At 45.2% G+C, this 12,190-nt stretch overlaps 1 protein-coding gene across 3 annotated transcripts in view; it reads left to right on the plus strand.

The window, feature by feature from the left end:
• Exoc3 (exocyst complex component 3) overlaps positions 1-12,190 on the plus strand; it is a 30,818-nt gene extending 18,628 nt beyond the window's left edge. For 2 of the 3 annotated variants that reach the window (XM_087630939.1, XM_087630968.1), the window contains exons 7-13: positions 2,311-2,411; positions 3,959-4,069; positions 4,203-4,353; positions 6,177-6,299; positions 10,202-10,363; positions 10,977-11,104; positions 11,935-12,190. In XM_087630939.1, the coding sequence (XP_087487065.1) occupies positions 2,311-2,411; positions 3,959-4,069; positions 4,203-4,353; positions 6,177-6,299; positions 10,202-10,363; positions 10,977-11,104; positions 11,935-12,106 (948 nt within the window). In that variant the 3' untranslated portion in view covers positions 12,107-12,190. 3 annotated transcript variants of the gene reach the window in all.

Below are 12,190 nucleotides of genomic sequence, written 5' to 3' on the forward strand. Positions count from 1 at the left end.
TATACATTTATGTGTATGGCTATACATATATGTTTTATGTCATAAATACAACCTGCTTAGTCTGCAAAATGTTACTTGGATGTATGTTTTCAGAGCTCACCATATTGGATAACTAGTAGTTCCTCCCTAGGAAGACTTTTTCTCCTACTCTCAGCATTCCATAATTGCCCCTAGTTCTTTGTCTAGAGTTGAGGCCTCGTGAGCTTTCTCTCATCCGAGTTAGCATGTCTGTTGGTACTGTCCTTGTTCAGGGTATGTTTTGGCAGCCATGTTAGTGAGACTTCACTGGTATAACTTCTGACATTTCTAGGAGACACCGTCTCACAGCAAACTTCTATCTCTTTGGCTCTTGCAGTCTTACCTCCCTCTCTACACAGCGATCCCTGATCCAGGTGATTGTGGTAGATGTATCAGTTGGGACTGGGCTCCACAACTCTGGGTTTTGATTATTTACAGTTTTCTGTAATGGTCTCCATCTCTAGCAAAGAGAAATTTTCTTAAGGAAGGGTGAGGCCTACACTTACCTGTACTTCTTAGTCACTGTTCTCTTTTGCTGGGAAAAGACGCCATGACAAAGGCAGCTCTTACTAAAGAAAGCATTTAATTGGGGACTTGCTTACAGTGCGGAGGTTCGGTGCGTTTGGTCCATCAGCGTGGCGGGGACTTGGCAGCATCATGGTGCTGGCACAGTAGCTGAGCGCTTTACGTCCTGACTCACAGGCTTACATTCCTGATGCAGGCAGAGACACAGACACAGAGACAGAGCAGAGTGCTGGTTATCGCCAATGTGTAGATGCCACCACTGCACCCACACCCTTCAAAGGCTTCACCTAGATCTGTTGAGATGAGCATGTGATTTTTGTCTTTAAATCCATTTATGTGGTTTCTTAAATTTATTGAACTGTGTATGTTGAATATCCCTGCATTTCAGGGGTAAATCTAGCTTGGTCATCTTTTTGCTCTATCTGTATTCTCTGCAATTATTTTATTTGAATCTGTGTTCATCAGACGTATTGGGCTTTAGTTTCTGTTGTTGCTGTTGTTGTTGTTGTTGCTGTTGCTGTTGTTGTTGCTGTCGTTACCTGTCTTAGTCTTAGAGTGACACTAGCTTGATAGAAGTTCTCCTCCCCTCCCCCCTCCCCCTTCCCCCCTTCCATCTCTCCTCACCGCCCCCTCAGATTTTTAAAGAATGATTGACTGTAGAACTTCATTCACTGAAAGTCTGGTCTGGTGTACTTCATCTGTGAATCCATCTGATCCTAGAATTTCTTTATTATTTCAATTTTCTCATTTGGTATGAGTTATTGACATCTTGGTTTAATTTTGATGGTTTTGCTAAATCTAGAAATTAATTTCATCTTAATGAAGTACAGATTTTTAAAGTATTCCCTTTTAATAATCTGACTTTTTTTAGTATCTATTATCTCCCTGTTCATTTTTTATTCTGTAAGTTGGATCTTCTCTTTCTTTTTCTTTATTTTTACTGAATTCTGTTTTTCCAGTCTGGGCTGTCTCCAGCATTTCCATCAGCCTTATGTTTGTATTTTCTTGGGCATTATTCAGGTACAAGTTTTTTGTATGTAATTTCATTGAGATGCTTCTTTGTGTCTTCTTTAAGTTCCTTGAGTTATTTGATGAAGTTTATGTGTTCTTTTGAATTCTATTTCCTGATTTTCATATAGGCAATTCTTATTGACAAGCATTTTTATAAGGTGTGATAGGTTTTGGAGAAGAGATATTGTTTGTATTTTTGTGATGAGTTCTGGGCATATAGACTTCTTTTGTTAGTTCTGTGTCTGCTGAGACAGGGCAGGTTGGGGTAGAAGAGCGAACAGGATACATAGGCAGGCTGGATCTGGAGGTTGGAAATGGCTTGGTAGGAATGAAAGCATGTGGACGAAGGAGACGGGACCGCTGTAAAGAATGTGTGTTCTGGTCCAGGCTTGGGGTGTGAGAGGAGATCTAGCTCAGTGAGAGGTTGAATATTGTATGGTAGGGGCCTGTGAGTTAAGAGCAGGGAGAGTAGATCATGGGAGATGCCTAGAGGTTGTTTGAGGTGCAACAGGGGTGACCAGACTAGGCCAGGGCACTAGATGAGGACTCCAGACTAAATCTAGCAGGTTGAAGAGAATGTGAGAGAAAAAAGAGTCAGGCAGACTAACCAGGCAGACCTTGGAGAAGGATGTCCCAGGTAGAATTTTATTAATGGGAACATTATTCTATGCTTTTATAATACTGTTTCACAATTCTTAATGCCCTGTTCTTTTATGCTGTTGTTCTCCTTTTGTGTCTCCTTTTTTCAATTTTTAGATGTTTGAACAGAATCTTCAAGTTGCTGCTCAAATAAGTGAAGATTTGAAAACAAAGGTATTAGTTTTGTGTCTTCAGCAAATGAATTCTTTCCTAAGTAGGTATGTATTTTTGCCAGTAATCTGAATTACAAATTATGTGTTTTAAAATTAAGAATAAAACCTGTTGATTCTAGGATGCCATTTTTCAAAGGTTAGCCCCTTTTGTTGTTCAGAGATGCAAAAATATTTAAAAAAGAAGAAGATGCAAAAATGAAAATATCCTAATCAGATGGGGCATGTGACATACTGTTTTCCAGTGGGCCTTTCCCTGTGAATTGTTCACATAACGATGTTCAAGTCTGGACAGAAGAATCCCATGAGCTCTGTCCTCCCATCATAGTGCCCAAGTCTTCTAGGCCATCCTCACATGCCTGTTCTCTTCTGTGCCTCCCTTCTATCACTCTGATGCCCAGATGTTGCTGTCTGAGTCCCAGATTCTCTGTTAGAACCACAACAATATCAGTCATGTAGTAGGTATCTGACATCTTATATTAAAGTTCGTCGTCTCAACTACTAGGTTGGCAGGCCTGTGTGTCACTGTGGTCTAAGTATGTAGGCTTCTGGAGCATGAGGCTGCTCCTCTCCCTCTTCACTAGGAAGCTCTCAAGAAGCCGGCGTGGTCTCTTTTTACTCACCAACACGTCTTCAGTGTGCGTGGTCAGATGTCATGTCTCTGACAGCCCAGTTGCCAGCCAGGCTCCTCCCTTCCTTAGAGTTCCATCTGCTACCCACCGAGGGATCCTGATTTGATTCCTCTCAGTCCCAGGGCCATAACTGATCTCCACATTCCACCCATAGAATTGTAGCTGAGCTCCTCAGTCCATTTATGGAGTCATTGCTGAGCTCTCCCAAAGCTGTCATTTCTCAGCGTCACTTCCAAGTCAGTCACTTCATTTTTGAGGTGGGGCCTTCTATGAAGTGGATTTTTTCCCCCCTTGGTTGATCTTGAACCACAGATGGGCAAAATCAGAATAAGTGTGTAGATCTTCCCCACTAGTTAACAGTTTGAGGTTAATGAGTCAAAAAAATATACAGAATGCCACAGTGGCACCCTAGGTGTTTGTTTTCCAGATATCTCAAGACTCTGGTTATTTTTTGATTCATTTCTTCATCTTATCAGGTGTTGTCTGGTAATGTTTCTCACACTGATGAGGGTTTTGTGGAAGGTTTTGTGCCGTGGTATATGTGAGAAAATCAGAGGACAACTTTGTGCGGTTGGTTCTCTCCTTCCACCTTTATGTGAGTTTCAGGGATCTACCTCAGGTAGACAGGCTTTGGGCAAGTACCTCACCTACCGAGTCACCTCTCTAGTCCTGTTATAGGAGTTGTGGGTACCTGGTTCATGAAATACTTTTCTAGTAACGGTCATGCGTTTCACAGTATCTTCGTGTCAGGATACCAAACCATATTTCAAAGCCTGCTACAGAAATTATTTTTAAAATTCATTTAACATGATTGACTCTCTCCTCTACCATTGATATGATTATCCAAAAGAATGTTTATGCTTAAAGATTCCTCTGGTCCCAAAGTGGTGCCATGAGGCCCCTGACAGCCATGATGTCTACCCGGCACTGTAGACAGCTCTGGGATCCCCAATGTAATTTCAGATACAAAGAGGAAGCCCAGCTTTACAAAGAGGAGCACCTGAGAAACCGGCAGCACCCACACTGTTACGTGCAGTACATGGTCGCCATCATCAATAACTGCCAGACCTTCAAGTAAGCGCTGTGCGGGGCAGGGTGGGCAGAGAGCAGGCAGGCATAGCTTCAAGTAAGCGCTGTGCGGGGCAGGGTGGGCAGAGAGCAGGCAGGCCTAGAGCTCTTCCCCTGAGCTACTGCTGCTTCCCTGCAGAGAATCCATCATCAGTCTGAAAAGAAAATACCTAAAACCCGAAACAGAGGAAAGCCTGTGTCAGAGTCAGCCCAGCATGGATGGGATTCTAGATGCCATTGCTAAGGAAGGCTGCAGCAGTCTGCTAGAGGAGGTCTTCCTGGATCTAGAGGTGAGCTTGGCTCCACCCCTAGGGCTCCCATGGTGTGGCAGGGGGTTGGGGAGTTTCATGTTCTTCTGACTACACTGTCACCTGCCTCATGTAGCTGATACATGTGAGCTGAGATGTTCCCTTACATCTGCACTAAGCTACAATCAGGACCACTGACTGCCTTCCTAGGCAAATTTAGGAAGTAATCAGGTATCAAACAGTAACAGGTTACATGATAAGTCAAGTATGTGGAAACCGAGAGCAAAACTCAGCTGAGAGCTCACAGGACACATAAATCAGCCTCCCTTAGAGCAAAATTCCAACATACAACACACCCAAAATCATTAACAAAACAATTTTCATTCATACCAAAAGCATAGTGCACCATCAACAATAGGGCCAGGTTGGAACACAGATACTAGCAAAGTTAAATGCCTTGACAGGAATTGGCATATGTTAAAAAAAAAGCTGACCGTCTGTGGGTCTTGCTGTAAAGGGATCTTCTTTCTTTTTTTTCAAATCATGCTTCACTAAGTTTAGATCCTCAGTACCCGTGAGTACAGCCATGAATCCCTGTAACCCCAGAGCTATGGAGAACAAAGAAAAGACCACTGGAGCTTGCTAGACAGCCAGAGTAGCCAAAATGGTGAACTCTAGGTTCACTGAGAGACATGTCATTGAGAGAGAATGAGGTGGAAAGTGATGGAACAAGACTCCTGCATCCTCTGGCCTCTTTGTAGGGCACATACACGCCACTTGAGAAAAGAGGAGACTTGTCTTTGTGATTATTTAAAAAAAAAAAAAGACATTACACAAAAATAGACAAAAAGTACAAATGACCTCTGCACAGAAGAAGAATTACCAGTAGAGAAACATGGATCCATACTTAGTGTGAGCTGTTGCGTAGCCTGGTGCCAGGGATTGAAAACACATATTCCCTGGTGGGAGAGCACAGTGCTTGGCTCTGCTCTGGTAGAACTGATTCTGCAGCTTTTCTAATGAAGCTTAGATATATTTATCAGAGTTTTAATTTGCTTGCTTTTTGACTCAGGAATTCAACCTAAAGGGATTTCACTTGCAAAATACAAATTTACTATAGCACTATTTGCAATTACAAAGTGTGAAAAATAGATAAATGTTTATCAGAGAATTGAGTGGGTAAATTATGACATGCTCATATAATAGATTACTATTAAAGTAAAAACCAATATTATATAGATAACCTGTTGTTAGTAATGGTTTTTAGAAAACTTGTATGTGTAATATAAAGCTCCTAAATTTAAAGAACAGACTTGCAGATTATGCAAAAGTAGCTTATTTTTTTTAACCTGAGTATATCACTGCCACAATCAGAAAATCTGTGTGACCCCCACTGTCCTGATTGTGTCAACTTGACACAAGCTGGAGTTATCACAGAGAAAGGAGCCTCCCTGAGGAAATGCCTCCATGAGATCCAGCTGTAAGGCATTTTCTCAATTAGTGATCAAGTGTGGAGGGCCCATTGTGGGTGGCGCCATCCTTGGGTTGGTGGTCCTGAGTTCTATAAGAAAGCAGGCTGAGTAAGCCATGGGGAAGCAAGCCAGTAAGCAGCATCCCTCCATGGCCTCTGCATCAGCTCCTGCCTCCAGGTTCCTGCCCTGTGTGAGTTCCAGTCCTGACTTCCTTTGGTGCTGAACAGCAATGTGGAAGTGTGAGCTGAATTAACCAACTTGCTTCTCGGTCATGATGTTTGTGCAGGAGTAGAGCCCCTGACTAGGACAACCAGGGAGTGACCACCCTGAGGTAGGGGTGATCCCAGATGTGGCACCAGGTAAAGGTTTGCATAATCACCTCGTGTTTTTCAGCAACATCTGAATGAGCTAATGACAAAGAAGTGGATGTTAGGATCAAATGCTGTGGACATCATCTGTGTCACCGTAGAAGACTACTTCAATGACTTCGCCAAAATTAAAAAGCCATACAAAAAGGTAAGCAAATGGAGTTTAGTCACTGGACTACAATTCAGTGCCAGAGTAGTTCTCTGCGTATGATGTCCCGCCAGCCTTGATGCGATCTAAGGAGGATGAGGTGATGGGCTGGGATGGAACGTTCTTTGGAGGAGCATTGTTTTTTAATGTAGTCAAACTTCACTCCTTTTTTATAGTTAATTCTGTTTTTGGAGGGGGATCATACAGAATATTTCTTATCCAAGATCGTGAAAATCATTTTGAAAGTCAGCTACAAAAGTAGTCTAAGAGTTCCACCCACAACCGTGCTACAGGGTGCGGGGTGGGGGTGTCTCAGAGCCTGGTCTGCGACCAAGCCATAAGGCTTGGGAGGGAAAGACATCCAGAGGCCCACCAGCCAGTCAGCAGTGGGAGCCACCACAGTGTGCAGGTATGTGGTAGACAGATAGAAAAAGAGAAGTGAAGAGTGTTACGAAGACAGATGGAACTGGAGGTGTGAGGGTGGAAAGAGATAGCCTAATGTGAGCAGCCGGCCCCACTACCTAAGGCCATGGTGACGTCCCAGCCCGTGCTGCTGTTGAGGGCTGTCTGGGCGGCCAGCAGCAGGGGTACTCAGTATTGGTGTCTGTAGTTCATATTACCTCTGGAGACCATGGAGAGGTACCTGGTCTGGGCAGCCACTTGGAACCATGTAGATATCCAAGGCCTGTGCGGAACTACCCCCAACCCTCACTGGTGTGACACTCTAGAGAGCTGGCCCCACCTCTTACTGGCTGAAGCATTTGGGAGAGCAGGCCTGCACCTTGCCTGGGCATCACAGTGGAGCTGGGCCTCATGGTGGAGGTTGCGGTGTGGGGGTGGTGATAGAGTGTGGGACATCTGACCCCACCACTTGTCTGTCGTGAGGTGGCACAGTCACAGAGGTGATGCCCCTTGTAATAAGATCTTGTATTTGCCTGATGTAATTGTTGTCTCAGGGATTTACTGCCTGTCTGCTAACCTAGGCCTAGTCCTGAAACCTTCTAGCCACTATATAGTCTAATCTAGGCCTAGAATGCTAATGATTTTTCCTGCCTCAGAGACTTAGTGCTGAATATGCGCTCCCTTTCTAGTTCTTTCTGAACTCTGGCTGGCTGGTTTAACTCAGCTGTCCTGGCTTAAACTCATCTCCAAGCTGATTGATTCAAACTGGCTTTTCTTAGCTTCTGACTTAATTGCTCTACTTAGCCTCATACTGACTTTGGCAATCTGTTCTAATCTTCTGGCTCCTTCTCATTCTGTCTTGTTCTGTCTTGACCTGTCTGTCTTTGTTGTTCTGTCTCTGCCAACTGTCTCTGTATAACTCTCTTGGTAAAACTGCCCCCCTCCTCTCTGCACTACCCTTGCTAAGCCTAAGTTTTTCTTCTGTTCTTGTTAGAGTTGGGCATATCCTAGTCTGTCAAATCTTTCTCTGATTAGTCACTTTGTCTGTCTCCCCCCACCCCCCCCAAAAAAAAAACAAAAAAAACCACAAACCATCAATTTCAAACATGGGTTCATCCTTCTACAAACTAACTTTCCCTTCATCATTTGGGATTAAAAGTATGTATTAAGGGCGCATCTGCATTCCACCTAGAAGGTCTTTGGATGTGATCAGAGCAGCCATATTGCTGGGTTGAAATTCCTCTATATGCCCCTTACTCCTACCCCATGACACTTGCAGCACCCAGGAGGGCAGAACAGGTCCTGAATATCGCTTGGGAAGCACAACAGAGCTGGCCTTGGGTGGACAGGGGTTGAGGGCACAGGTAAGCCACCGTGAGGGTGAGAACAAGGGAGAGCTGGCCCCACCACTTGTCTGCCTTGAAGTGGTGAGGTGGTCTGGATATGGGGGTGACTGTGGCACTTGGGAGAGCTGCAGAACTCACCCTGGTGATGTGGGTGTGGGGGAGAGAGAGCTAAGCTCTGACTAATGCAGCTACCATCCAGACCCAGATCCATATCCACCCTGAAATCTACCTCATCTCTGAACTGCTAAAGCTTGTGAAAGGGCCAGTCCTGTTCCAAAGAGGATCTCCATGACACAGGGCAACAACAGAATAACTGAGAGGAGTTCTAGTAAGAATCCTGTACTGATGGTGTGACGGGGGTGTACTGTGGGATACACTGTGACATACTGAGCTTCCATGACGCGATGTTTTCTATGCTTGTTTTGTTTTGCTTATTCTTTGTTTTTTATTTTATGGGGTGTGGGTTACAAGGGCAGAGGGCAGATACAGGGAGCAGGGAGATGAGTGGGACTGGGGGGCATGATGTAAACTCACAGGGAATCAACAAAAAGGTTTTTTAAGTAGTCTTAAGCCTGTATGTTTACATTCCAGCAGTTACGTGTTGTTTTTAAATTTTGTAGTTGTTTATTTTTCAAAATTATCAGTTTTTTTATATTTTTACTTTGTTTCCTTCAAGGATTTGTGTATTGGTTTTTAGCAGGGTCTGACAGCCATGGTATAGTGTTTGGGTCCATTCATTTCTACCCATGCTAGAGCTTGTCCTTGTCAGCTGTCTTAATAGCTTATCTCCTGTTGTGTTTTGATCTCTGATTTTTATTCCATATGTAGATGATGGGTCTTAAGGAAGGAAGAAATTATATATACTTTTAGGCATATCTTAGCTCCAGTCTAAGCCTGCTTATAGCTTGATTTAGTTAGTGACTTTTGTTTTGTTTTGTTTTGTTTTGTTTTGTTTCTTTGTTTCTGTTTGCCTTCCTTGGAGTCTTGTGGGAGTCCATTGTGATAGTGTGCCTGCAAGGTCTGTGGTTATGCGTGAGTTTCCATTTGGACCAGGGACGGTTGCCCACCCCACCCACAGGGAGCTGACTCCAAAGCAAAGGCTAGAAGCACCAGCCATCACATCAGTGGCTGTACAATTAAAGGATCTGATTAACTATCACTCCAGTAAGACTCCCTTACCTCCATAGAGGGAATCTAATCGCTTCAACAAGTCAGCTTTCCACTACTTGTACCATGTTAGTTGTAGACTTTTCCTTTGCGTTGTAATGCTACAGAGGTGTATTTTCTCAGTTGAGTCTTTCCTGAGGATCCCAAGATATTTAGCCTGTGGTTTGGGGTTTTTGTTAGCTGAGGGTGCAGGGTGGTGGTGGTGGTGGTGGTGGTGGTGGTGGTGGTGGTGGTGGTGGTGGTGGTAACAGTGGTTTGGTTTTCCTCTAATCAGCTTATGAATGAGGTACTGCTGTTGGGCTCCATCTAAGATAAGCTTCTCCTGCTAACCCATCCTGTCAGTCAAGAGACCAAAACTCGTTAGGCTCAGGCAGGTCCTTGTTGCAGCTCCACTTCGTATTGGGTTGAGAGTCTCAGGATCAGGCAGAGTTGGAGCCTCTAAAGGACTTGGCCCTGAGCCTAGGGTTCACATCAAGCAAGTGCTGGCCTGGGGTTTGTTCTCTAGGGTGACTGAAGCTCATCTGTAGATAATTTGATGCCCTAGAAAAATGACGCTAGAAGCAGGCTCTCCAGGAGACTTAAATCTGTCTGATTTTCAGATGGAGTATAAGCATCAAGGCTACCCGGGTTGTGCGGGTCCCTTCTTGCCCCTGTGTGCATGCTGTGCTGTCAGCTGGCCTGTCACGACTCCTGTCACCATGTGAAGCCAGGAGAGCCCAAAACTTTAAATTAATGTACTTCTTTAAAATCCTACCAAATATATGGCCAGGTGTAGTATTCTAGAGGCGGAGACAGGAGGATTATTGTGAGTTTGAGGTTAGCTTGAACTATATAGTTCAACTATGTCTCAACAGGAAAAAAAATCCATCTGCGTCGTTGGCAGTAAGAAGGGCGCACACCAGCCAGTTTGCAGGCCTTCTCAGGTTTGATGAGAACATCTAAGTATGCTAGCAGGTGGAATCTGCAACTGACATTTTTTTTCCACAGAGGATGACAGCTGAGGCACACAGGCGTGTGGTGGTGGAATACCTGCGGGCTGTCATGCAGAAGCGTATTTCCTTTCGGAGTGCTGAAGAGCGCAAGGAGGGTGCTGAGAAGATGGTCAGAGAGGCGGAACAGCTCCGCTTCCTGTTCCGGAAGCTGGCATCTGTGAGTATTGAAGGGAGCTAAGCACAGGGATGGTGGGTATCAGGTTACCGAGTTCTCTAGTAGCTTGCTGTTGGTTTCTATGCTTGAACTGCTTAGACCAGATAGATGATAGGGTCCAGGAACATCAGGAACTAGTGGCCAGCTAGTTCTCTCTATCAAGAAGAGGGTCTGCGTCCAGAGTCTGCCGAGCTTCGCAATTGATAAGTGCATTTCTACAGAGGCTGACACTTTGATAAGGCAACTCTCAAGACTTTTCTGGTAGCAGCCATGTGTAACTTCATGGAGTAATCTATCTCTTCCTGCTCCTCTCTTCTCATCTGTTTGCTCTCAGTGATTCTGGTTGGCTCCCAATACCCTATCCTTAACTTAAGTGTCTATAGCTAGACACTCCTCACACCAGGCCGTTTCTCTGGCTAGAGACCAAATAGTGACTAAGCAAATCACCTCATGAGATTGGCCCCTGATCTAGGTCCAGATGAATGAATCTTGGAGTGTTTACATAGATGAACAAAGTACCCAGCCTGAAAGCTGATTTGGAGATGTCAAGATAAAACTGTCACTACTGCAAGGAATAGATTTGAGGGCTGTTCCTCACCCTGCTGCTGTTTTCCAGGGATTTGGTGAGGATGCAGATGGACACTGTGACACAATCGTTGCAGTGGCAGAGGTCATTAAGCTCACGGACCCGTCTCTGCTCTACCTAGAAGTCTCAACTCTGGTCAGCAAATATCCAGACATCAGGTAAAGGCTGAGCATCTCTCTGTCAGCAGGTAGCACAACAGGCCATTCCTATCCCCGTAGGCAGATGAGCTGTGAGTATCAGGAGTCAGGCAGAGCGTGCATGCCAACTAGATATGAAGAGAAAAGTAGGCAGGGCTATGGTGGTGCGGGCGTAGCCATCCACCAGCCCTACCTCTGATGTTAGCAGAGTCTGGCTGAGGTTTGTGTATCTGCCTTGTAGCCAAGCTTGCTTGCCGGAACGTGTAGTGGTCAGGCGGCAGGCCTGACTGTACCAGGCGAGTGGTGTTTGGCTGAATGTGTGGTGGTCAGGCGGCCACTCTAACTGTACAAGGCGAGTGGTGTTGGGGAGGATTGGTGACCACTGGAGCGATCTAAACCCCACAATCTAAGGTAGGAAGCTGACTTCCTCACATACATGTGTACTCAGTATCACACTGAGGAAAGGGATATCTAGTCCATGTCCCTCTACCTGCTGTGCTGGCTCCAGACCCCAGGCCCTGCCTTTGTGACCTCGATTCCGGGAACCTGCCACATCCTCTACAGATGACAGTGACTCGGTTGTCTCACTGCCACTGTTAGAAGAGCAAGAGGCCTAAACCCTCCAGAGCCACCCTTCTGTGCTTAGGCATTCCTGATACCAGGAGTTCGAACAGAATTGTAGAAGTTCTTCTACAATTTTCAGGGAAAAAATAAGATGAAATATTGGGTATCTCTCTTCTGTAAAAGAAGAGATGTCTTTTGTGGCTGTCAGTGTCCCACCCTCTGAGTGTCACCCGTGCAGACTGAGGGAGCTGAGGAGATGGAGGCTCATGCTGGCTTTTCTCCCACAGAGATGACCATATTGGTGCGCTGCTGGCACTGCGAGGAGACGCCAGCCGGGACATGAAGCAGACCATCATGGAGACACTGGAGCAGGGCCCCATGCAAGCGAGCCCCAACTATGTGCCCATCTTCCAGGAGATTGTGGTGCCCAGTCTGAACGTGGCAAAGCTCCTTAAGTAGCCCTGTCCTCCCTGCTGTCCTGTGTGTCTTTACTTTGTGGCTTTCCTATTGTCACTGTATTAAAACAAAAGTCCGTCTCTTGTG

The sequence above is a fragment of the Rattus norvegicus genome, chromosome 1 (assembly GCF_021556685.1).
Source record: "Rattus norvegicus strain SHRSP/BbbUtx chromosome 1, alternate assembly SHRSP_T2T, whole genome shotgun sequence".
NCBI lineage: Eukaryota > Metazoa > Chordata > Mammalia > Rodentia > Muridae > Rattus > Rattus norvegicus.